Here is a 27,852-nt window from a genome sequence, read left to right as displayed (position 1 = left end):
GGGGGGGGGGGGTGTTTGATACAATGGCATGAAAGACAACTTGCACAGTGTTAATGACAGCTTTTTATTCTTAGGAGGACTTTTCCAATTGTCCTTTTTCAGGTCGATTTCCCCACGTTTGGCGTTTTTGTGCAAAGCTTGGCACAGTTGTCAGTGTTTTGGATTGCTCTGAATGCAGGATTTTGAAGCAGCGAGAACAGCAAGGCCTTTGTGGAGAAGGAGAAGATGACAAAGAGGAAGCAAGAAAGAGAAATGCAGATGTCAGGTCGCAACAAAAATGGCAGAAATAAGCTCATGCGATGGTAATATCTTTTTCTGTGTAATATTTCACTAATTTTCTCATCCAATCTAAGTTGATGTTTTTCAAATATTTGTGCATTTTAAGGTTTTGAAAATATTTCTTGGCTATTATATTATGTTATTTTTCCTAATATTTGGATGTTTTAAAATGATGTAATTATTTTTCAAATATTTTTGTGAAATTATTTTGTGTAATGTAACAAATTTTGTATTTTACTCATATTTCCCCCAAATTTTAGTACATTTTTTTCCTAGTATTTTTGTTGTTTTTGATTATCTCATGAAATACTTTTTTGCAACGTTTAGCAGTTTATATACGTACACACACACACATACATATATATATATATATTTTTTCTTTCCAAATATTTTGTAATTATTCAAATATTTGTGTATTTTTTGGCCCGATAGGTTAATATTGACTTTTTGTTGATTCCTAGAATTGTTTCCATCGTCATTTAATGTTTTTTCTTAGATTTAGTATTTTCTGTATTGTATTGCTTTGCAAACAACTTTTTGCTCTCCATTTTCTGTCTTATAATAGTCTTGACTTTTTTTTTTTTTTTGCATAATATTTTTCTCTATTTTTGGTCCAATATTCTTCTTTTATTTTATTTATTTTTATATTGTGTTGGTCCGGCGTGGCTTTGAAAAGAAGTTTTGAAGGAGCGAGCCAAACAGAATTGTGAGTGTTGCAGTGCGAAGCTTGTCCTTTTGTGGTGGGGAAACAAAACAACAAAATTTCCGCCACTAGCCTCGTTCTCCTTGGAGACACAATCTTCTTCTTCATCTTCTTCTCTGTCTTCTTCTTCTTCACTTTGTCTTTTGCCCCTCAGGCCACATACTCACACAATGTGTATGTTTGTGTGTGCGTGTGCTCTTTGTGATCAAGTATGTCTTTTGTACAGAATGTATCGGCGGCGCACCACTAAACAGGTTCTTTTCTTTTTTTCTTTTCATGCCGCTGCTGCCTTTGACCGTGACCGTGAGAGCAAGTTGATCAAAAGCATTTTTTTCTCCTCTATTTCTCTCTCGCTCAGCTCGCCAACCTTGGGTTTCCTGGCGCGCGCCCACCGCCTCCATTGTCGCCCGTCTTGATCCATGTTCAAGGCACAAATAGGAACAAAAAAAAACGAGTTGAATCGCATTCAATAAAAATGCTAGTGAAGGGAAGGCGTTCCAGCATTATTGGGCTACCTTTTACACCATGCTAATGCTTAACTTCTTATTGTAAATTAGCATTTTTCCGTGCAACCCTCAAGACCCATTTGCGTTAAATACTTGGCTTCACTTTGCTTTGCAAAGTGTTGCATTTGTTGTATTTATTGGCATCATTATGAGTCGTTGTTGGTTCAGACTTGCTGTACATCACAGCTCTTTATCAGAAATGTACGAACCCAAAGGCGAGTCATCAATGTTTATCCGTGGATTTGACCATGCCACCCTTCAGCTTCACTTGGTTCACTTTGCGCAGGGTTGGGAGGGTTACTTTTAAAATGTAACCCATTACAGTTACAAGTTACCTGCTAAAAAATGTGGTTAGTAATGTACCATAATATTAAAGTAATGTAACTGGATTACTTTTGGATTACTCCAATATTGAGTATGCTCACAAAGACAAAATAAAAATACATATCACCACAATATATATTCTATACAATGTGCCCCTGCTATTTGCGGGTGATAGGGACCCGGGCAGCCTACAAATAGTAAAAATCCTTGTGTAATTAAAAAGCATGTAGGCTATTAATTGATTGAAGGCCATATGCTGTTTTCGAACTGTCACTGAAAGCAACCACACCTCACAGATAGATAGATAGATAGATAGATAGATAGATAGAGTTGCGTGACATCATCAACAGCAAAATGAAATTTTATCCCAGTCACAAGTTTAGCCGTGTATATGTTGTGTATGATGTTTAAATAGTGAATTGGTGGGAGGAATATTTGAAGGTGTAACTCACATTATGCTTGTAGGCTAGCGGGCTAGCTAGCAAGAAGCTACAGCGCGTAGCATGCCGCTGGACCCTCAGCTCAAACTTTCGCTCTGAGTAAGTTCCACTGAATACCGGTCGCCATTTCCTCCTCCCGTCCGTGAAGCTTTTTCAAACTGCCCGCGTGTGGAGGACACGACTAGTAAGTTCATTCGTTCCCACCTCCCCGACATGTAGCAACGGTCCCACTCGCTCGGGTGTCCACGCGCCCTCTCTCTCACTCTGTCCTTCTCTCTCTCTCTCTCTCTCTCTCACTCGCTCTCTCTCTCTCTCTCTCGCTCTGTCTCTCTCTCTGTCTGGCGCGGGCGGACACGCTCTCTCTGTCTCTCGCTCTCTGTCATGTCTGGGAAGATCTGGTTTTGGTTGAGGGTCCCGATTGGTCCTGAGTGGGTTCCAGCCCTTCCGCGGGTTGACCAATTCGGGCCCTCAGCCACTTGTGCCTAGCCCCAGGTGTGGCTAGTTACCCAATTAGTGTGGGTGTATTTAGTTCCCGGGTGGTGATCAGTCGGCGTGGGATCATTGCCGCTGGTCACGGTCACAACCGGACTTCTGTCTGTCATTTTGATTTTGTATCTTTTCAGTTTGTTGTTTAGTTAGCATTAACCAGTACCCTGGTTAGTGTTTTCTGTAAAATAAAGCACGCCAGTCTCACCCGCACTCCTGCTGTGGTTCTCCTGCCTCCCTGCATTTTGGGTCCTCCACTTCACACGCCGCTCCGTGACCACACCGTAACACTCTCGCCCTCTTTCGCACTCTCTCTCATCGTATAAATTGTAATCCCTCAAAGTAATCCCCATTTTTAATAAATGTACCTGTAATCTGATTACATGTTTTTTTCCTGTAACTGTAATGGAATACAGTAAAAAAAAAAATGCAATCTGATTACGTAACGGCGGTACATGAATTCCGTTACTCCCCAATCCTGACTTTGCGATAATGTCATCCCTGTTTTGCTTTGATTCTCTTTGTTTAATTTGCTGCCACCAAGTTCACTAAATACTTCGGTTCACGGAATTCGTTGGTAGGCTAACAGTTTAGCAGAAATTAGCATTAGCATCAGCAGGTTTTCCTTGCAACCCTTAAGACTCATTTCTCACATACACTTTGGGGTTTTTTTCCAATACGGTGTGCATTTTTTGTTGTTTCTCGAAAAAGCCAACCAGTAATACGCAGCAAGTAGAATTCACGTGTCTTGCTAGGTGCTGCTGTTTTGGTTGTTAACTGTGTTCAAAGGACTCAGCTGCAACCGTCTTTTTTTCACCCAAATACGAAAGGGAGGGTTTTTAGATGTTGGCACGGACAAAGTAGACCAAAGTAAAAAAAAAAAAGCGATGAGTTGAGTGGTGCATTCAATGTCCTCAAACAAAAACATTTCTCTCTGTGGACTTGCATTCAATTGCCTTCAGCCTGAAAGCACCGCGATGCATTCAAGCGCACGGGGGTCAGCGGGACGCCACACGTGCATCCTTTTTTTGTTTGCTTTTAATCTTATAACGTCCTTGAGCCGAAACCCTCTTACAAACTTGCGGTGATTTGTTTTTATTAAATTATTTGTGGGCGGTAAATAGGACAATTTAGATAAAGAAAGTAAACATTGCAAACAGCATTTTGTGTGCGAAGTAACTCGTGACGTGTTTGGAGTGTGCGTGCTTGTGGAAAAAGGAATGAATTAATGAAATGCAGTGATTAAAATTTGAGCAACCGCAATCTTGTTACTTTCAAAGGCTCTTTTTATTAAGCCCGCTTTTCTTTTTCTTTTTTACGTGTGAGGGTGTGTATCTGCATGTGCGTGTGTGATGTTTGACTTTGTGGGGACGTGATGAATTGCGACAGAGAAAACGCCTTGAATGCAATGTACGAATGCTTTATGTACTGTTCACTGTATGTATCACAATATTCGCAGAAAGTCCTCCATTTGGGATCAAAGAGTCTACTTATGGACGTCCTTCAAATGCAAATTCATCCTTATAAGATTTGGTCTGACTGCTACTAAATTTGAACTTTGTGTTCGACACAATAAATGGTGAAAAATGCACTTTTAAATGGACTTAAATTGAACATTTTCCCTCCACTGTCTCTCTCTCTTTTTTTTTTTCATATATAAGACATTACATGAAAACAGGCGTCCATTTAAGCAACATTTCTGTAACTTGAATATGACACACACACACACACACACAAACGCAAACGCTCCCCCCCACCACCTGTCCTCTGGGGCCCGCTAACCATTAACGTGTCACCACAGCACGCCTTCTCCATTTAGGCCTTGTGCGCACACACAGACAAGAAGTGAGGATCTCGGAAGACTTGTGGAGAGATTATTTTCTCTGCAGACGGCGAGGCAGTAGGATTCTATTTGTTTTTAGTGTATACACAACTGGGACATGATGTGAACTTGTTAGCTTTATTGTACATTTGCCACATTGAATATAAATACATGAAGTAAATAGAAATGGTCAAACTCCTCGAACGACAAAATGTACGACTTTCTGTGTCTTTTTTAGAGACTTTTTTTTTGTGCATCTACTTGATAGGCATTAAGCATACTAGCATTCACGTTGCTCATTGAAACTGGCGGTGTAGGCTGAACTTTCAAAACATTTTCGGGTGCCCTACTAAACCACTGGCAAATGGCAAAAAAATTGTCAAATTTTGCATTGTGCATTTGTACATTAGCCTGTACCTACCAAATTTCATGTTGCTCAGTGAAACTGAATTTGGGTGCTGCATGTTCCAGCCACACGAGATGACACAATGTATTACATTTATTAAAATTTACTGACAACCATCTGTCTAATATTCAGTATGTGTTTAAAAATTGTTAGGGGGAAAAAAAACCCTGTCCAACAAGTAAATTTGGGAAATGGCCAAAATAACCCTAAAGCCAAAATGGCAGCTTTCCTGTGTATTTTCAGGCATGGCTTCTTGAGAATTTTTTGAAGGCCTTCTCACGATAGACCTTTCCACCAAATTTCATGTTGCTAAGTGAAACGGCAAAAAAGGTTTAAACTTGCTTGCAATCAAACACAATTTCGAAGAGCAATTTCTTTGAAGGGCTCTTGGAAACAGCCATTTTGCCTTAACATGGTCTCTTGAAACCAAAATGGTCGACTTCCTGTGTCTTTCCCGTCATGGCTGTTGGAGACTTTTGTGCAATTCTACTCATCATGATAGCTTACCAAATAGCATGTTGCTAAATCAAACTGCTTTCCAGGGCCGAATTTTCCAAAGATTAATTTTGATTCCGATTCTAATGCAATATTCAAATCAGCTCACATAACTTGACTGCGAAAATTAGACACTTAACAACCATATCAAATGAATAATGAGGTTTTTATTAAGACCAATGAAAGACACTTCAAGAGTGCGTATGTGCCAGATGACCCGTGTTTCATCCATCACTTGTGCTTGTGCATTTATATGCACGTGCACAATGGGGATGTCAGCGATGCCGGCAAAAATTCAATAACTTTATTTTTGTATTGAAAGGTGGAATAAGAGCAGTAAGCATACGCTTGTTGCGAGTGCAAGTAGATACTGAGCGCACACGCCAGTTGACGGATGCGTGTTGTTGTTTTTTTTTCAAGCGAGTGCGGTGGAGGGCAGCACAAGCAGTGTGTTCAAAGTGAATATGTAATTAAGAGTCTGTAATTGCAGACAGCCTCGCTTTTAGTTTAACTTGAAATGAGGCCCGAGCCAAGGTCACAGACCCGTTGATACATATTTAATAAGTGAATAACTACATGTGTCTGGATGCCTCATCAAAGCAGCTCTTGGCCAACTATGACCACATTTACTGCATTTACTAAACTGCTGTGCTCGAGGATTACAGAGAAAGCGTTTTATTTCTACAAAAGTATTTATCCTAACATTAAAATTGTTCCTGTTACATTAGACTATATGTCAAGTGAAACTGGAGTTTACAACAATTTTAAAGTGACTTATTTTTAAGAAAGAAACTGACCAACAAGTCGCCAGAAGATAAGCATAGAGGCACACAACGTTGTGGAGCGATCACACGCCAGTATAATTCAATGCTAATCACCGCTAAAGACACCTTCTCCACTAAAACCTATGTTAGGGTCAGTCTGAGTGAAACTAAGAATTTGCCTTAATATAAACGTGGAATTAAACAACATTGTGGAGTGACCACATCAGAATCTATCAAATAAATATAAATCACTGTCTCCACATAACATGAAGTAATTGTGACTACATTAGACTTGGATGGAATTAAAAAGGGCACACCTGGAACATAATTACAATGCTGTGGGATGATCATTTCAGGGTTTATTGAAACTCTTATCGGTGTTAAAAAAAATATGCTAAAAAAAAAAGAGTTGAGGCAGACTGCATTAACCTAAACCCTAAAACATGGTCTGTTCAAACACAACACTGTGGAGCAACCACACATCATAGAATACTAGAAAGATAACTGTCCTTGCAGACGTTGCCTCATATTTGAGGCAGTAGAAATAAACCCGGATGCACACAACACGCTGGAGCGGCCACTCGACAATCTACTGGAACACTCATCTCAGAAGCCTGAAAAGGTCATTCTTGAAAAGTCACAATATTTAAACCATGCTGATGGAAGGAAAATATATGAAGCGGACTTTCTTTTCAATATCACACAAGAATATGAATATGAAGTTAAAACTAAAAGAATGGAACCGTCACAATCCCGTCAAGGCCAAACAAAATGCTCTGGATCCGCACCAGCCTTTAATGGCTTTTCTGTCAGAAATCCACACACGCCATCCTTAGAATTAATTCAAACTAACAAATGAATACATAAACATACTCACAAAACTTATCTTCACGCACATAAGAATTGAGCTTTGGAAAGCCCTCATCATTTGTAAAATGTCACCAGTGTGAAAAAATATGATAATACTGTACAAGGGGGAAAAAATGCACTTTTTAAATGATGTCAAATTATTTTTAATATTTGTAGCCAAGGATTATTATTATTTTTTTTACATGAACAGCGGAATTACAAACATAAACACGACACCATGTTAGAATCCACTGGAACATTATTAGTTAGAGACTCCACTTAATGAGGCCAGAATTGTGGTTACGTGCTCCCTCCTACGAGCACCGCAGTAAGTAAGCAAGCAGCGGCATTTTGGACCAATCAGAGACACTTAATGGAGGACTGACTCGCAAATTTCGGACTCGCAAATTTCACAGAAATTTGCCCGACAATCAAATTGTCAGCTAAACGCGGCCGCGAGCTGGCGACGTCTCCGCCGGGCTCCGGTGGCGACGCGATACGGCCTGGATGTCTCCGCCCCGGTAATGGCCCCCTTTATTGTTGATACGCTATTCTTCCAAGCTGACGTGATTGAAAAGAAAATTGAATCCCCTTTTGATGTGCTAAATTTGTCCATTAGCGCGTTTGCACACAAAGTGTTGGCGGAAGTGACAGTGAGGATTGCAGGGGGCCTCACAGGGGACGAGGGACGTGCATATTTCAATTTCCTTGTATTTGCACCTTACAATGCCAATAAAGACTTTCTTTTCTATTTTATATTTGATTGTAGAGGAAATATAAATATACTGTTCGGATGTGCGAAATGACTTTTTATCTTGACAAATGAAAGGCCTTGATAGCGTGGCCAGTGCGAGACTCCATCAAAAAGGTTAAACGTGCGCATAAAGGACACCGTCGACAACTGTTTTCCTCGTCATCAAAGGAATGTTCTTGTTTCACAAAGGTCGGCAAAAGTAAAAGCGGCTTTGTGTTTTACGTAAGGGAGGCGTTCGCCTTCATTTTGAAATCCAAATCAAAAAACTGACACAATTGTAAGTCAAAATGAGGTTTCACATTTGACAAAAGGGCACATATTCCTGTTCCAGCATTTGCAAACTGCTGGTGTTTTTGTTCTGTGCCCCGCACAAGATTTTGCTTGCTTTTAAAAAAAAAAAACCTTCTCCGCAGCTGCCGATTTATGAATTCCGACATATTCCCGAATAAAGGCAATGTGACTCCCAGCGGTTTTGCTTCAAAAGGCAGACAGAGACACTTCAGTAACCTTTTTGTTGCCCGCTTGTTGATCTCTTTGTCAATGATTCATTCCTGAGGATCAAAGACCTTGAAAAGTTCACTCCTCTATCAGCGTCGTCGTCTATCGTGTCATAACAACGACAGCAAACACGCGACAGGCAGTGTGCAGCAGGTGGCATTCAAAATACTTTTATTTTTCATTTTTTTAACTACGTCTAGTTCGTGTACATTTTTAATGGCGGCGCTCTTTGATGCCGAAGACACTCTTTGATGGCGAGCTGGCATCTAAAAGCGTGTTAAGTATTTGGAGCAATTACTGTTAAGCACGCAGGGGAGTAAACATCACGGCTAAATTATTTAATGAGACCCCCCCCCCCCCAAAAAAAAACACCACGTGAAATTCACTTTGTTTACACAGTCATCAGCTTCAGCTTCACATGAATTTGTTGCCGCATCGCTGCCAGAAATAATATTGCCCATATCAAATATGTATATATTTTTTGTTGGTTGGTTTGTTTTTAATTGATGAAGCATCAGGGAAATGCAACTAACTCCATGTAAAGAGAGAACGCTATCAATTTTGAATTGGTATTGGTGGAAGAGGTCAAGATCAGTACATGTCACCTCACCACAACATTTTTACAAATTACATGTGTCACAAATGTGATTTAAAAAACTAAAAATGTACTTATATTATATATTTTTATTTGATATATTATATATATATATATATATATATATATATATATATATATATATATATTAGGGGTGTGAATTGCCTAGTAGCTGGCGATTCAATTCGTATCACGATTCATAGGTCGCGATTCGATTAATCCCGATACGAATCGAAACATTTATTATTGCGATTTTTTTTAAACTCAAATTTAGAAAATACTAATCAGTAAACTTGTACGAACATGTAGGAAAATGTATTTGTTTATCTGAAAATTCTGGCTTATAACTGAGCCACTGCATTTAACAAACAGGTTGCAATCTGTTTCATGTTTGAACAGCACTGAAATCAAATATTAAGGCTTAATGTTCAATTAATATAACATTCTTTCATGATTAATGTGTGAATCCTAACCCTATGTAAGACGTTTTGTTGAAAATTGCCATAAAAAAATCATGTTTAAAAACCGATTCGGCCGCATATTCGAGAATTGCGCGCTGTAATATTGCAATATATCGCCGAATCGATTTTTGCTAACACCCCTAATATATATATATATATATATATATATATATATATTATTTATTAAGATTTGAATTAAATTTTTTAAATATTAATGTAAAAAAAATGCTTTTTGAAATGTTTCACTTTTCTAAGGATTCGCAAAATAAAAAAAATAAAAAATATATATATATAGTATACCCGTTTTTATTATTAATATATCCCATTAATTTTTGGGGGGGAAACATTTATGAAATGTTCTCATTTTCAACTTCATTTTTTTTTTAAATGTCAGTTATTAACTTAAAAAAACAAAAAAAATTCCCTTCTATAGAGTCCCCCCCCCAAAAAAACTAAATTGATCACTTTCCATTTCAAAATGGCCTCACGTTGCTGGAGTCAGGGGCCTTTTAATTTCCTTTTGGGAGGTTGCTGGCTTGATCCACGAAAAATGCCTCAGACTCCCTTGAATTGATTTGTACTTTTTTTTTTAAAAACCAGTTCCAATGCTCACCACACATAAAGGTATCAGTGCTATGGTCCAGTGATGCTTGTTAATAAGTAAACCCTTGTCATGTTAAGACATCCACGGGAACATTGGCCTCTGGTCGCCACACTGGATAGATTGTTGATTCGGCAGTCAGGGCGTCGTTGTGGCTTTGGAGAAGGCGTCCACTGATGTGAGATCAAAGTTGAAAATGAAGACGAGCGATGATCTTCTCCACATTGACGTCCACGTGGATGAAAGTGAAGCTCGTACCTCCGTCCTGGACCTCCTCAGAACGCTGAGACCTCACTGGAGGCCACAAGACATCCGCATGAAGGCCAGTCGCCGATTTGCGTTCCAGTAGATTGTCGATCCACAATGTTGTGTGCGTCCATGTTTACGTTCCGTACATTTTCTCTTCATTCGGTGGAAATACTGTTCAATATTTCGCTTGCTATTTCTCACATTTATCTGTACACAGCAACAAAATAGTAATAGGTAAAACTAAAGGATAAGGTCTAGAGGGTGGAGGTGTGTGGATGTAGCCACAAGAAACTCATTGTGTCGCCATGTTGGCTCAATCAGAGTTTCAAATTGAGTTTATGTTTGTTAGGTGACATCACATGAGCCGGGTGACCTCTCCATCTGCGGCAGGTCTGCTAAAGCACACACGCAGACCACATGCGCCACTTTAATTGCGTATTGTGCTTTTATTTATTTGGGGGAGGGTGTTGTTTCACGAATGAGCGACACCTGCTCTGGGACTGCCGCTGAGAATGAGAGAGCGCGAGTGTTGTGTACATTGTGTCATGTGTCATGTCAGCAGACACTTCAATGGGGAGCTCTGAGTATCGGAGCCAGAACGCTATTCATTTTCGATGATGTCAGATGGTTTCATTTCTCGTGCTTTGCGCGAGTGCTGCATGGAATTTCCACTTCGCCCGTCTTGGGTTACTAATAGTTGTTCAAAATTTGTAGATGCCTCGCATATAAAAATACTAATAATAAAATAACAGTATTGATCATATACATTTGAGTTTTTCTGATGAGTTTTGACTTATTTTAACTTTTACCCTACATCTATAGTATACTTCCCTTTGGTAGCCAAGGTGCACACAGCAGAAGGAGCGGCAAAAAAAAGATTTACCGTATTTTTCAGATTATAAATCTATCCGGAGTACATAAATATCACTCATTTAGCATGCGGTTGCTCCCATTGACCACAATACCAAGCGGAAGGCAAGCCTTTTAAACTAAAAAGAAAAACTTTGCCGGAATTAGAAGCAAAAGTTAATTTTTCTTTTTCTTTTTTAAGAGCTCAGTAGTGTTCATTCGGTAATGTCATCATCATTGCTCTCTTTTTTATTTTTTTATTATTTTGTATGTGGGTGAGTATGTGTATGTGTATGTGCGAACGTTTCTAATCCAATCCTGTCAACAAGATTAGGGAACGGGGATTTTGGGTGCTCGTCTTGAGTTTTACAAATCACAGCAAGTGCCCGCCAAACTATGACAGAAAGTGTGACTTATATTACGAAAAAAGAAAAATACATGAAACGTCACTTATATAGTTAAATTTTATTTTTTAACGATTCTATTGGCCCATTTCAACATAAAATCTTTGCACATCTCCAGAAGAAAAAATATTTAAAAGATAAAATAAAAATATTTGCACATCAACTCAATTGATTTCAAAACTAAATCTAATATTCTTACGTGGTGGCAGACATTCACTGAGGGCATCACCAACCAGCTGCTGGGCTGCTCCGTTGACGAGTGCGACTGCGTGCTGGTGAGAGTCTACGGACAACGGACCGAGCTGTTTGTGGACCGCCAGCGGGAGGTGGAAATGTTCCATCTCCTCCACGCTCACGGCTGCGGCCCGCAGATCTACTGCAGCTTCCGCAACGGCATCTGCTACCAGTTTGTCCCCGGAGACGTGCTGGAAGACAGGCTGCTGTATCAGCCCTCCGTATACAGGTCGCAACTATTCCGTTCACTTGCTTGTTTGCCATACAAGTGTAAATCGGCATATACATGTTGAGACTATAGAGCGAGTTGAGCCGTTGCTGTTATACGTCAATGAGTCCACCATATTGGATGTGGCAGATCTTTTGGCATAAGCCTTGCAATAAAAGCCTAAAGCAAAAGTAAATGCGCGTGGAGTTAATCCTCTGATGCTCGCTGATTTGAGGTCTTGCTCGACTTATTGAAATGAAATTTCAGTTCTTCAGTCCAATTTTTTTTTAAATTCTGAAAGATTTCTGGCATCCATACAAGGATGACTTAAGAAATCTATATATATGGATGATTCAATAAATGGAAAAGTATTGCTGTCACAACAGAAAAAAAAGGTTCTATATCACGTTATAACATGATAAGTTCCATGTTTTAATGTGATTTATCACGTTTTAATGTAATAAATATCCAATTTTAATGTGATAATTTTCACATTTGAACGTTTTCATGTTAAAAAGTCAATTGTCACTTATTTTTCAGAAAGTTTTCATGTAGGCTAAGTTTCACGTTTTAACATCACGTTAAAACACAAAGTTACTATATGACAACGAGCTTAGCAATTTATTTGGGTTCAGGCCAGCGATGGAGTCCTTTTTGCATCTTTTAATTAAAGTTGTATGTTACAATGCTGCTCTTCTATAATGCTGTGGAAAAAAAGCAAAACTAAGACCAAGTGTTGTTTACAAAGATTTAAGATTAAAAAAGAAGACACATACCTCTATTCCGCCAGTGACCTGTAACAGAAAGAGTTGCTTTGTTTTGTTTCGCCCAATGCGGCAGCCAAACTTATCACATTTTAACGTGATAACTTATTTAAAACTTGCCATGTTAAAACTTGATAATTATTTTTTCCTGATATGGCTCCAAAATGCAACCCATTACAATAATAGTGCACACTTTCTTGTGGTGACATGTTTAGTTAGCACTGTCGACATAGAATGGAAAACATCACCCGGCAAAAGGAGATAAGGGGTACAAAAAATATTCTTCTCCCCCGCAGATTGATCGCGGCGGAGATGGCGAGAATCCACTCCATCCGCCCACCGAGCGCTCACCCCCCCAAACGTCTGCTGTGGACCAAGTTGTCTCATCTTCTCACGCTGTTAGAGGACAGCGGCAAACTCGCCGGCTCGAGGTAATAAACCGCCCTTGGTGAGCTTGTTTTAATCTAAAATTAAATAACTAAGAATGTTAAAAAATAATTTGGATAGAAACAAAAAAAGAAAAGAAAATGGAGATACATGCTTTTCATTGGACAACAACAGAGTGTCTGTCTCCAAAGTGCCCACTTCCCAGCGGCCAAATTACATCATCGAGTGGAGATCTTACAGTTCCATATAAACGCGCCGATCACCTGCATGTACTCAAATGAGTTCATCACGCTCTCAGCATGTTGACCACGTGCCTCTCTCGCGCTAAATTTAAAGAGAATGAGGGGAGCTGCTTCTATTAGCTGGGATTCAAATTGGCTCTGTTCTGCCCCACAACGGCGCAAACGCTATTTCCAACTGCACCCATCTACGAAAATGCCAAAAGAAGGAAAAACGCCACTCATGCGCACAATTAGATTACAAGGGCTCTTGCTCACCATTATTCCCTCTTTGCTGCCCATTGTGTGCTTACTATACTAATGCAGTACCTCTACGTAATCCAAAACAATCTAAATGAATTTAAAACGGAATAATAAGTCACTTTAAAAACGTAGTTTTAAAAAATCAACAGTGATAAGAAAAATGAGTGCAGGATCAAGACATCTGTCCATGTACATTAGCGTCAATTAGCATGTGTGTATTATCATTTTGTCAACTTCCTGCCATTTAGCCGCGGTGGTGGTTGTGAGCTGCAAGGTGAAACGTGAACAGCGCCCTGACGGAATCCAGCAACATTTCTGTGTCCTCTCATGGCTTCCAGGCTCCGTTCGAGGGAGGCCACTTGTTACAATGACTTATTGTAATATAATGTGTATATATAATTACTTAGGTTATCTTTGACAAGGGGGACCCGCGAGGTCAGATATGGGAACGAAACAAAGAACAGACATCACTTCCTGATGATGTCATGCTGTAGCTTCATATGTTGATTATGATTTTGAAAAAGATAAATATTAATGTTACGTTAATGATAGCCTCACTGATGGACATTTATTAATGCTACTAAGTCGTGTTTGTTAAATTAATACACTGTCAGCACTTAAGCAGCATTTTTACAATATTGTCTTTCCATTTTGGCAATGTGACCAGCATTTATTTTTAAGTAGAGATGAAAGAAAATATAAAAGTGAGGTTTTATGCTCACCATTCGTACTAAAAGTGCAGTTTTCGCCCCACAATTTCAAGATGCACCCCCACAAAAAAGTATATATTTTTCTTTTTCTTTTTTTACATTAGACAACACATTTTGTACTACACTAAAATTACTTCAGCAATGTGAAATGTCTTACAACACCCCGAAACCAATATATAGACATTTTTTTTCTGCTAAGAAGAAGGAGGGGTGCTGAATTTGGACATACAGGCTTTTCACTGATTCACTCATTTTTATCTAGATTTTTTTTTTAAAAATCATTACCTAGGAAAACAGCTTTGTTATTAAAAAATTGAACATACATGCTATTCATTGAATGTAGCTCTCCAACAAAACGCATGCAGCCTACTGTGCCACCTTGACTTACGAATGTGAGTACGAGTTTTGAGTTACGAGCCATTGCTTGAATAGAAGAAACAGTCAAAAAAAATTCTAAATGACAACACTTACGAGCTGCTGTTTGCCACAACTCACGTTCACGAGTAAAATAACAAGCCAACTCAACTCCAGCTTCTGACATCCCTCACTAGGCCACGCCCCTTATATAACGTCCATATCACATTTTATATAACTAGTCAACTTTGTCATGTTTTTTTTATACAATACAGTATATTTTTCCTCGTGTTTTTGGTCATTGAAGCAGATAAATGGCATTTAAATTACATTTTTAATTTTACAATAATGTCTTCAAATCACTGCAATGCGACAACAGGTTGTAAAAATATAGACTCACATTTTCAAGCTTTGTCCACTCCGGCTGCACCTCTCGTGGAGGCCCAATAGATGGTGCTGTGTCGCGAGCCACCAACCCACTCTGAGTAGCAGCATGTATGCGAGCGCGTGTACATGAGTGCGTGTATTCATTAGTCTTTTTTGCGAGGAGAGGCATCAGAGACACTTTTGTACTCTTGAGCGTGAATGTGATCTTCAGAGGAAACGTCCAAAGAAAGAGCAGGAAGATGGTGCACCTGCAGAGGAGGTCTTCAGCCACGGCGCCACCCGCTGCGCATAGATAGGCGGCGCGCAGCTGCAACACGCACACGCACACACGCACTCGCACACGCGCACACACTGAGGGCAATAGTGCATGTGAAAAAGGCCTCCCGCTGGGTCGCTGGCATGCACTGGCGCGAGCGTACAACAGTGCGAAGAAAAGGCAACGTGGCGTCAGAGTCATATGTAAATAAGTCGCATTGATAAACGGAGGAAATTCCCGCTAATGAGCAGGAGGCGGACGCGTGCATGCCGCCCAAAAATATGGCGACGGGTTCAAAAGATTCGCACTAATCGACGCACTTGAGCTGAAAGGGAATCAGGAGGGTTTATAACATCAGGGCCGCGATTAATGCAGGTGATCAACTGCAATTAAGCGAACGACTGCGTGACTTTTGAAGCCAAGTCAGACAGGAAGTAGAAAGCTATCAAATTTCAGGGCGTGCAAAGGAAGAACCAGTCAAAAGATCTTCAAAATCCAAATCAACAAGATTCTTGTTCAGCCATTTTCTTCTGGTTCGCAGGACTGCAATTGCGCATCGTAGTACAGTACTTGTTATTGCAAATAGTACTTTTACAATTTTTGCTGATAGGCCCCTCCCCCATCCAATGGTGAGCACGCAAATGTTTCACATTGTAGCATCACTCATCTGTCTAATATATGTGCTATATGTGCTTTAAATATGGTGGCAATCGGGGAAAAATCAGCTGTGCAGTGTTTTCCCCTCTTTTTTCACCTCTTTCTTTCTTTCTTTTTTTCTAGAAGTTCTAGAAATGGCCGAAATAAGCCTAAAATGGCCACTTCAAAGCCAAACAGTAGGGTCCCTGTGTCTTTTCTTTTTTCTTCTTCTTTTTTTTGCCTCTTGAGACTTTCTTTGTGGGTCTACTCATGATATACACATCTCCCAAATTATACTTTGCTAAGTGAACGTAGCTTTTTTTTTGGGTGGGGGGAGGGGGGATTTCTGCACTACAGATTCAATATGAGTCATCAACTTCCATTATTTTCACTGCCGCACCCCTCGACCACCCAATGGCGAATATTCAAATGGTTTACAAATATATAGTGTCACTCATCTGCCTGTGTTTTAAATTTGAAAGCAATCAAACAAAATATTTATTTTTTTGTCACACAAATAGGCAAAATGAGCCTAAAGTGGCCTCTTTAAACCAAAATGGCAGGCTCCCCATGTCTTTTTCGGGCACGACCTCTTGGGATTCTACTGATGATAGACATGCCTACCAGATTTCAAGTCACTAAACTGACTTAAGTGGCTGCATTTTTAAACGATTCACACCCCACCAAAACCTCATTTTAGAGTTGTTGTGAGGAGAGATGTTAACGTCGAACACGCGATGCTGCCAACACATTTAAATTAAAGATGTCCCGAGCTTTGCAGAAATACTTTGCGCAAACCTACAACTCAACGCTTTTTTCCCTGCGGTTTGTGCCACTGTACAGTTCGGCGCCCGGCCCGCAGTTGCCCAGCTTGGCGAGGTTGTCGACGGAGGCCGAGTCACTGGAGCGACACCTCTCGCCGTTGGGCTCGCCCACCGTGTTGTGTCACAACGACCTCCTGACCAAAAACATCATCCACGACCGCCAGCAGGGTGAGCTTGGGGGGGGGGGGGGGGGGGGGGGGGGGTTACTTGTGCTTCTGGGGATGCCTTATGAATTATTTTCACATGCGGGCAATGTCGCAGGGCGCCAGCCTTCGCTTGTAATTAACCTGCATGAATACTGCTGACAATACGAAAAGTCTGCGGTGGGTTTAATATGGAAAAAAAATGGCGGTGAAGCGATTGCTGAGGAAAACTGCAGTAGTGTGATGTGCGTCATTTTAAGTGGAGTGTGTTGTAAAATATAACTTTTTTTTTTTCATTGAAAAAATAATTGTTAATTCAAAGTTATTTAAATTGCTGCTCTGTATTGAATATACACTCTAAAAATAGTTGCGTCAAAAATAGACTTGGGTCAATTTGATCCAACTTTGAGTTAAAAAAATGGTCTTTTAGTGTAAAATAACTTATAAATATTGGTCAGATCCTTTACTTGGGTCGAAAAATTGGGTCATTTTGTATAAAACAACCCAGAATGTTGGGTCAAATTAAACCATAAAGTGGATCGGTCCATTTTTGATCCATAATTGGGTTACTTTTGAATCAACTGTTTTTAGAGTGTATAAAATACAAAAAAGCAGTGCCATGTACATATCCCCAACTTAGATGAATTGAGTTTACTAATACTTCTTTAAGTGTCTTTTTCCAATTTCTACGTCAACCGCCCCCCCCCCCCCCCTCTCCTTTCCTTCCCTCCTTTAGGGACAGTGAGATTCATCGACTATGAGTATGCCGAGTACAATTACCAGGCCTTCGATGTCGGCAATCACTTCAATGAATTTGCAGGTAGGTTTGCTACAAAATGAATCGTTTTATTGCTGTACTGAAATAGATTTTTCAGGTATTTGTTCTTGAGTGTTTATTTTTTTCCCCGAGCGTACTTTAAAAATTGACTGAAGGAGGTGAATCAGTAATTCTATTTTTTCACGTCTTTTTTTTAAATCCGTGTATCTGTTCTTCTTCCTCTGATAATTGCTAACTGCAGCAGCGTGTTTATGCTAGCTAATGACATGCAGCCATCGTCGTGATGCCAAGTGATGAGGCCATACCGTGTAAATCACTGCCGTCTTATTGCCTTTTAATAATGCCCCAAAGAGACAGCGAAATGTCTTATTTTTATAAGAAAAACATTATGGGATGAGAATTAAGTCATAGTATTTTTTTTTTTAAACCCATCTATAAAGGGATCAAAACCAGAATTTATATATATATATATATATATAAAAAAAAAAAAAAATCAAGTCCTATGATCTGCCTAACTCACTATTGAGCACACCCTAACCCAGGGGTCTCGAACCTTAGAAAAGCAAAACAACAGCGAGCGACTCATGTGTCACAACATTTATTTTATAACCAATTTTTTTGTTATATTGCCTTTACGTCAAACCCAACAAATCAACAGTGGTGACAAAATGCATACGTTGGAAAATAAAGAAAAAAAAAGACACCAAAAGTATGCTGAATATTCATGCGCAACATCTCAAAACCATAAATAAGTGCTCGTTCCTGATTGGCTGCCTACTCCGGCCAAGAAGCAAGCTACTATGAGTGGTTTATGCAACGGGCGCACCTGATTGGTGGGCTGTTTTCAGGCTCGTTCCTGGTTGGCGGCTTTTCCTCGAGGGTCAGTTTTGAATGTTTTTTTTTTTTGGAAAGGTGTCCAGGACCTGGACTACAGCCGCTGCCCGAGCCGCCGCCTGCAGAGCGACTGGCTGGAGGCGTACCTGTTGAGCTACAAACACTGCACAGGGCAAGACGTCAGCGTCACACGGGACGAGGTGGCGCGACTCTACGTGCAAGTCTGCAAGTTCTCCTTGGTGAGCGACGACTTGCCTCATAACTCCAATCCCCGTTGAAGACAAAAATTGCGAGCGTGTCTGAAAATGTGACCTCGCGCAGCTCCGATTGTGATGGAGTTCCTGCGAGTTGATTGGAAAGTGACACGAGGAAAAATGAGAAACTGAAAATACTTTTTTTGAATGTAATTGTCATACTTAGTGGACTATCAGGCGTAAACGCGCTCCAACAATGACATGAGAGGGACACTCACAAATCATGTGGACATTTTTCAGAGCGGATAAAGGGAAATAATTTGGTGAAAAACTAAGGAAGGAATATGTTCAAACTGATCATGTTTTGACTGCAGCTCACTTGGTCCAAGCCCTGGAATTAACCAGGCTGGGAATTTGCCCAAAATGGCTGCTTTGAATCCAAATGTCCGACTTCCTGGTCAATTTAGAGCATGAGACCTTGAAACTTTTTGTGCGTTCTTTTATGGTCGATACGTCCACCAAGCAACTATTGGCCAACAACGGGCTGTTGAGTTGTGTTAGAGGTTATGGCTACGTATTATCCTGATCAGAAACGAACATCTTTTTTGGACTATAAGTCACACTTTTTTTTTTCATAGTTTGTCTGGTCCAGCCATTTATACTCAGTTGTGACTTGTATATATTAAAATTAGAGCTTCAACTGGCACCCAAAATTCCCGTTGACGGCAGTGAACGAGTTACTAAACTAGAACTACAGAAATGTTTTTCTTTTAGTTGAAATGGCGTCCCTTAAAATAAAGCGGAAGTCAACCTTAAACATTTCTTGACAATAATATGTTATATGTGACCTCACGAGTCTAAGCATGACATTCTGATTAATATTACATTTTGGGAATATGAGTTATGAAGCGAAATCCAGCCGTTTTTATCCATCTCATTGGGCGGCCATTTTGCCACTTGATGACGACTAACGATGACATCAGTGTTGCTCAGGACTCAGGCAACAGCCAATCAGAGTTCACGTGTTTTCTGAAGCTGCTCTGTGATTGGTTGTTTGCCGCTTAACGCAATATTAACCACATACCATATTTAGACGAGTGGGGCTGCATAGAACATATTATGGTCACAAAAAATGGGTTGACTTCCCCTTTAACGAGAATCCCTTCATTATTACACTGTGGCCAAACAACCTGTTGGATGACTGATTGTTATGCTTTTTACTCCCACAAGGCATCCAACTTCTTCTGGGGTTTGTGGGCAATTCTCCAGTCTCACTACTCCGCCATTGATTTTGACTTCCACAGGTTTGTGCTTCCTTCAATTGATTTGGTTCACAAACATATTCACATCCAATACACGAGCTGTTGTGTTAAAACAGCTACTGTATTTTGGCAGACATTTATGCCATATCATTAATTTGTCATGGCTGGCACACTCGCAGCTGACAACGAGGCACTCTAGAGTACTACAAAGTTCTCAGGCTTTGCATGTTTTTAGCCCGTTAGCTTCAAACGTATGATGTACATAGAAACAAATCTCTGAATTCACTTAGCAGATCCTTTAATTGGTTATGTGTAAAAGTCTTAAGTCCCTTTTACACGGTCTATCATTTTTTTGTTGTTGCCTTTTTCCATGATGAGATCCATGTGAAGGATCCAGAGTATTTTAAATTGATTGCTATCGTGTGAAAAAGACTCACCCTCCGCCTTTCAGTCTTTGCGTCTGTCCCGTACCACCACGATGATCCAAATCAATGTAGACACCCGGCAGCCTCCCTCTCGCGCGCCCCCCTCCCCCCACGTAACCTCCTGCGAGATCAACGGCAGCGCCCTCGCCTCATTTGGATGTAGACCCTGTGAGGAAATGTGATCCAGAGGGGTGACGAAGCACAGAGCCGCTATTGTTCCTGCCCGGCCGTCGCTCCCGCGTTTGCGTACGTGTCCCTCGAACCCCTCCGCCGGCGTCTGCTCCCCGGTCGCCCCCGAGTTAGCGTGCAGCCGGGTCAGGTTACCTTCATTTAAGTGCTAACTTTTGCCAAGCACGGCGGGAAATTGAAGGCCTGCTGACCTCTACGCACCCCCTAACCCAAATACACGTATGGTCGTACCCTGACTTACAACTTATTTAACTTACGAGTTTTGAATCACTCCACAATGTTGTGTGCATCCTTGAGTCTGGCATGTTGTTGCTCCACAATGTTGTGTGGGTTTATAACCCTGACGTGGTTGCTCCACACTACCGTGTGGGTCTGTAACGTTGACATGTTGTCATCCCATGGTGTAGGTTTATATACTTGACATGTGGTCGCTGCACAAGGTTTTGTGCATGTGACTCTGGCATTGTTGTCACGCCACAATCTTATGTGGGTTTATATCCTTGACATTTGGTCGCTCCACAATGTTGTGTGCATCTGTGAATCTGACATGTGGCTGCTACACAGCATTGTGTGGGTTTATGGGTCTAACATATGGTTGCTCCACAGTGTTATGTGAGCCCATGAAGTTGACATTAGTTTTTTCCACTATATGCTGTGCGTCCATTATGCTGACAAGCCATCACTTCACAATGTTGTGTGCATCCATGAGTCTTGCATGGGGTCACTCCACAATGTTGTGTTGGTCCATGTTTATATTCTGACGAGCTATACAACTTATCTTTTCCCACCCAATTGGCCTCAAATGTTATCTGGACATAGCATCTTTCATCTTTAAAAATCATTCCAGTAGACGCTGACTTGTGGTTGCTCCACAATGTTGTGTCTGTGTCCATGTTTAAATTGACAAGTGACATTAGTTCCACCCAATCATCTTAGGATCTTATGTTCTGTGGATATGGATGCTCGGACAACAATTAAAGTTTGGTAGGCTGTTTGGTAACCTCTCCACAACGTTGTGTATGTGTGGCACATTTAACATGGGTATATTGTACTGTAGTACCCCAAAATACTTTCAGAAGATATCTTAAGGGCCAAAGTCAGACTTTTAGAGTTAGAGGTAAGTATCCATGAAACCAATGCGAGTAAACGTTGTAAATGTTGTCTGAAGTCATGGAAACGTGTGTGTGTGTGCGTGTGTGCGCCCATTTCCTCCCACTGTTAACCCCCTGAGCCAAATCTCCACTGACTTCCCGACGAGTGACAGGCGTCTGTGCGGCCTTGTGCTCTAATCCAAGCCAGATGTGCATTGTGACAATAGGAACGTCTTGACTCCATATTTACTTTGCTCACTTATGTGTGTGCGTGAGTGTGTGTGAGCGCGCGTGTGGTTTAGATGTGCGGTGGCGCTGGCTAGACAGCCCTGTTATTTTGACAAAGACATTATTATGAGGAAATGAACACGGAGGAGGTCCACCACTGCTGCTGCTGAAGTCCATTTTTGCACAAAAGGACATTGTGAAAGGGAATACCTGCTTTTCATTTTTCTTCTCGCAAGAAAGAAAGAAAGAAAAAAAAGGGTTTTGGTTTCATCCGCGATCATGATAAACGTTAAGTACGCTACTTTTTGAGTTGTCAGCTTGAGTTAAAGTGCACATGAATTGGATGGACTCTGAGGCTGGTGCTTCATTTAAATGTAAAATGTGCCTTAAGACTTCTTTTTGTCTCCAAAGGTGCACAATTTTACTTTCACAGACAATATACTTGATTTTATTTGCTGACATGTCTCCTTTGGATTATTTCCAAAGAATAATGACATCATTTAAAAACTCAAGGCCGGACCCAAAAAATGGAAATGCTTATTTCTTTTTTTCTTTAATTTTTAACAATATAATAAAAAAAATCTTTAACTTGTTTTAACAAGGAATAAAAACCTTCCAATTCTAATAGAAAAAAAGTTTAATTTTGAAAAGGCGGTGGTGCCCCCTGTTTCTGCAAACTCATGTAAAATGTAATTCATATTATATATATTTTTTACATTTTCATAATCTTTCACCTGTTGTGTGCGTTCTTGTATTTAAAGTCTGGTGTGGTCATTCCACAACATTGTGTGGGTCCATGACTTTGGCGTGTGTTTGCTCCACAATGTTGTGTGGGTGCATAATGCTGTCATGAGGTTACAGCACAACATTGTGTGGGTTCATGAGTCTGACATGCGGTCACTCCACAATGTTGTGTGGTTTCACGAGTCTGATATTTGGTCACTCTACAGCCTTGTGTGGGTCCATAACTTTGACATGTGATCACTCCACAACGTTGTGTGCATCCATTAACTCGGACATATGGTGGCTACGACTAAATGTAAATATTTTTACTAATTGTGTTTACATATCAATGCTTTGACCTGAGAATTTTTTTTTTTTAACTATCTCTTTTTTCATTTCATTAATTATAAATTATTGTATTCTTTTCTCTTAACTGAAATCATGTAATACCATTTAAGAGTCGTCTTTGCCAAATGTTGAACCAAAAGTGATTGTCATACTGAAATATATACAGATATATTTTTTTCAACTAAAACATTGTGACTACAAGTCAGTAAAAGTTTATGTAACACACAGCAACACAGATGGCCGAGAGTACTGAATGCTGCTTTGTCCAAAAAGCTTTTATAAAAGAGGGCCAAGGGCGATGGCGTTCCTCAGGTCGCGTGATAATGTGGTTGCAAAAGCACTTTTTTTTTTCCAGAATAAAAGGGAACCAAACAGCATACGGTTGGACCACAAAACCGTCGGTCCTTGTCAGCGTGACCTGCCGCCATTGCTAAATGAATGAAATGTTTTTAAAAAGATTATTAACTTCTAACTTGGGAACGAATCAATATTATGGACTCTTGCCCAAGTAACCTTAGAAATGAGTGATTATCTTTAATATAAAGTTGGAGAAAGTGCAATAGAAAAGTAATAATGCATGGATGAATACAAGCTCAAATCAAATGATTTTCTCTTGCTTTTTACTTAAGCAATAAAACCTTATCAAAGTTAAGGAAGTGGATTCTCTTGAGAAAATAAAAAGCCACTTCGTTGTTGGATGGCACACGTGTACGCGTGCAGGTAGTAAAGAGATGTGGCGCTTACGGGCATTTGTTTGGCTCTATGTTTTATATGTGCGAAGAAAGGAAGGTGTTCATCACTTGTTTAACAATGACACAAGCGCTCCTTTTAGCACACACTGTAGAGAATAAAAAGCCACCCTAGACAACCTGTAATTGTAAGAAAAACCACATTACAATGGCCGGTGGTACTTCTGTATAGACAAAATGGTGGACAATTTGAAATCTATCCACTTGTGTCGCGCCAGCTGCTAGCTAGTGCTAAGCTAACCGTGGCATGTCTGTATTTTGTCTCCCTTACATGAAATTACTGTATATTGGAACGTCAGCTATGACTTTTTTTTTAACCCATTGAAAGCATCAAAAAGTGTCCTAACAACTTTGTGTTTGCTTTTTTTTTGTCTTAGGTATGCCGTGGCACGACTCAACCGCTACTTTGAGAAGAAAGAAGAATATTTTTCAATGAAATGAATTGACAAGAGGGCGACACAGCAGAGTAACCATTGGAACGTACAGTAAGACATAAATGCTGTAAATATTTACATAAGTAACACTCTTTGCCCATAAATATTATTAAACAATCCAGTAAAAAAATGGAAAAAGAAGTACGCCCCTAAGTGATGATGATTTTTACACCACTCTTCCGAAAAAGTTCACTGAATCGTATAGTACAGGAAACCCAGGACCCCTTGATTGAAAATAAATAAATAAAAAGATTCTGTACAAAAAGGCCAACAACATCCGTTCCAAATGAAACGCACGGCTAATCATCATTTAACGACGTTCATTAACCAGTGCCGCCTTGACGATGTCTGCTGAGTTTTTTGAATCGTTTCGTCAACTCTGACTTTGGTACCAAAAAAAAAGAAACGAAAAAAAGAACCGCAACTTTTCTCCAATTGAACAGTCGTCGTTGGCCTAAATGCATGAAATGCTTTCTTTCCATGAGCACATTGTTTCCAACGCCGCCGTGCCCGCGTTGGCCTAAACATCATTACAAAGCTCTTAATCACACTTTACTTGACTCTCTCGCACCACGCACGTAGTCCACACAAATCCAAAAAAGTGAACAAGCAAATGACAACAAAGCTTTTGAATATTTTATGTTGCTTCCAAATACATCACGATATTCAACATTAGCTTCAAATGTCAGTGTGAGTTCTGATAATTAAACAACACAGATCTAAAAAAAAAAGCTAATAGGCTATTCACAGTGATTATGGACGTACTTTGTATATTTATTGAATATTTTTTCCATGGAATTATATTAATTTACTCCCAACAGTCTATTATCTTCATTTTGTAGCTTTTCAGTTTGTGAATGTGGATGCTAGATTTTTTATTCGATTTTAGTCTGTGTTGCCATGCAAATCTAATCGAATCTAAATCTATCAGCAGTGCTGGCTGGTGTAATACAAACAGTATATTAACAATGGTGATTTTTACTTTAACTGATCTGATAGCCTTCGAGCTGGCCCTTGATGACATCAGCATTATTTTGTCTTCTGAATGGTTTGTCTTGTCACAGCAAAACTTGTAACACCCCAAGTTCGACTTGCAAAACAATATCTGTCTGTCGCGATCCGTACATATTGATACAATTAAAAGTGCCAAGGAACTCTTAATAATCTATTTCTATATCACAGATGAGACTTTATGCGATTAGGATATTGGAGCCGATCACCAACGAGCGAGTTTAACAAAAGCAATAAGTGATCATCGATCGATCAGAAGATGGACCTATCTATCAATTATTATTATTATTTTTTTTTTGTTAATTTACTGTACAGTCAACCCCCACTCTTTGGAAAAGGGGGCCCAAAAACCCCAATCATGTCATTCATCGATTACCAAATCGTAAAATTATAGCTGAAAATATCTGCCAATCACTTTCCTTTGTTTTCTTTGGTCCTTCCTCAGGTTTCCTGACGGCGGTGTTCGGTTTAGGTGAACGGTATGGGATTTTTTAACAGGTTTTTGGTGAACTAACGAATACACACACACACACGCACATACACACACATACTCACCCACATACAAAAAAAAAAAGAGCAATGATGATATGTCAAATCGGCGAAATTACCGAATGAACAATACTGAGCTCTTAGAAAAAAAGAAAAGAAAAAGAAAATATCTGCCAATCCGATCCAGTCGATCAGAAGTCCACTGTTGAAATATAACCAAGTTTGGACATCTTGGCTTTCATCCCCATTGATATCAAAATGCAAAACTTTCTGAGGTGTGGCTTTTACATGTTTGCTTTTTTCCTTGGGGCTTACATAGCCTCTACCCGCCATTGTCTAATTGTTTTAAAAGTTGGGTTTATTGTGTCCACCATGGTGAAAGTAGCGGCCACAATTGCATCCTTTGCCCACGGTCGTAACATTGTTGCACTCACCAAGGCTGCAGCTGTGTCTTTGATCCAAACAATCGGCGCTACTTTTAAAGTGGCACTCCCCCCCACCCCTCCCCGTTTTGTACATATAATATTTAATTAGTAGACTATCGCACTTAAAAGGACCCAAGGACTTTGCCTGAAAGACGAAAGAATTGGCCTTTTGTCCATCGTCATTTTCCAGGGAAAAAATTGCTGTAGATTTCCTCTAATTGCATTAAAAGAGAAGTATAGGCCTTTATGCCGCCTTTCAAAACACGCTAGCTAAAGCTTTCAAATGATTTAAAAAAAATATTTAATAAAACATTCTTTTATGTGGGTATTGCATTTAGATGGGTGTTATTGTCAAAGGCTTGCCAAGGCTGCTGACCCCCGCTGTTTTGCCAACACCCCCTCACCATTTACAGTATACGCGCCGTCACTTTTCATCACACAACGCTAGCTAATGTACACGCCGACTTGTTTTTCGTTCTTTTCTTTCCAGTTTTGGCGTCTTTTGTCATGTACGCCGGCATTTCCATTAATCATTTGTTTTAACACCATTTTTTTTAAAGTGTGGACAACTTTCCTTATAACTATCTATCTATCTATCCGTCCATCTGTCCCCTACGTATGAGCTGGCCTAATGGAAGCATGGTCAGATTAAACAAGAGGGGCCCCAAGATTGACCCCTGGGGAACCCTACGGGTCATTGCTATTTGGTCGGATAAACGGTTACCAATTTGATCATGATAATAATGATGATCATCATCATTGTCACCATTTCCATCCATCCTTTCATCTATATCACCCATCCATCCATCTCTATAATTCCTCCATCCATCCATCCATCCATCTTCCTAACTAATTACATACAGCTTTCGTATGTAATCCAACTCTTATTTTGTGGCTCCACTCTGGCGTTATGGTTATGATGTAGCCGGTGAAACCTCTGCATACACACTGCATGAAAATAAAGCACACACAGACATTGGGGCACACACACTTAAGGCGTGTGTATGACAAAAGAGGTGGCGCCCCTCACAGGGTGGCGCTAAAGTCCTTTTGGGAATTACAATTAGGATTTACGATGTGGCGGCAGAGGAGATGGCGGGATCGGGTGCTGCTCGCTCGTCAGGATGTGTGACCTCACGCATACGCACACACACACCTACACACACACTGGAACAATAGGCCACATTTACCGTAACTGGCCACCAAAATATAAAGAAGATGTGGAAAAAAAGCTCAAGTTTGGAAAAATAAATCTGTGTGTTGGAAATAATTAGAAGTGTGGAAAGACATTGGCGCACGAGCTGATGGAGTCATGGAAGCAAAAGCTCCGGCAGTGGCACCTGCAACTCGCACAAAAACACCCCAACACGGCGCACGTGTGCGGGCAAAGAGGAAAAATACTCAAAACGTCTTAGGTGTCTGGTTGATGAAAATCATCAAGTCGCACGTGTTTTATTTTTTTCATTTTCTCGATTGTCTTTTTCACTTATTCGAAAAAAAAGACTTAAGCTTCAACCTCTTCTCACAATTTTTTTTTTTTATAGGAAATTTCAAATGAAAATTCTAATGATACACCTACAAAAAGTGCCTCAATCTCTTCGTAAATTGTCAAAACCTATTTGTTTCAAACCGTTACAACTTCTCTCACCTTAAAATGTCACAATTTTTCTAATTAGTCATGGCATGTACGTTTTGGATGAAATTCTACTCAATTGCATCAATTTGTAACTTACTGTAATGCTCGTTGCTGAAATCTTTCCAGATATTCACAAAATAAAACAGAAGAATGAAAACCTCCCAAG

The 27,852-nt window shown here is 40.0% G+C and overlaps 1 protein-coding gene across 4 annotated transcripts; it reads left to right on the top strand.

Annotated features, from left to right (window-relative positions):
• Positions 1-10,061: 10,061 nt before the first annotated feature.
• Positions 10,062-27,766, top strand: LOC147175465 (ethanolamine kinase 1). 4 transcript variants are annotated; one of them, XM_086073576.1, is made up of 9 exons: positions 10,062-10,305; positions 11,695-11,948; positions 12,988-13,122; positions 16,747-16,895; positions 17,607-17,690; positions 18,561-18,721; positions 19,907-19,980; positions 24,069-24,176; positions 25,582-27,763. In XM_086073576.1, exons 1-8 carry the CDS (start codon positions 10,180-10,182, stop codon positions 24,130-24,132), a joined length of 1,047 nt encoding a protein of 348 aa, XP_085929702.1. In that variant the 5' UTR covers positions 10,062-10,179; the 3' UTR covers positions 24,133-24,176; positions 25,582-27,763. The 4 variants fall into 4 exon arrangements, 3 of the variants coding, with proteins under 3 accessions (XP_085929702.1, XP_085929701.1, XP_085929703.1); XR_015094586.1 differs by lacking the exon at positions 19,907-19,980 and having other exon boundaries at positions 25,582-27,766; XM_086073575.1 differs by lacking the exon at positions 25,582-27,763 and having other exon boundaries at positions 24,069-24,266.
• The last annotated feature ends 86 nt before the right edge of the window (positions 27,767-27,852 follow it).

The sequence above is a fragment of the Leptonotus elevatus genome, chromosome 4 (assembly GCF_054856555.1).
Source record: "Leptonotus elevatus isolate MCC_2025b chromosome 4, RoL_Lele_1.0, whole genome shotgun sequence".
NCBI classification, from domain to species: domain Eukaryota; kingdom Metazoa; phylum Chordata; class Actinopteri; order Syngnathiformes; family Syngnathidae; genus Leptonotus; species Leptonotus elevatus.
This window is presented reverse-complemented; position numbering and strand designations above follow the sequence as displayed.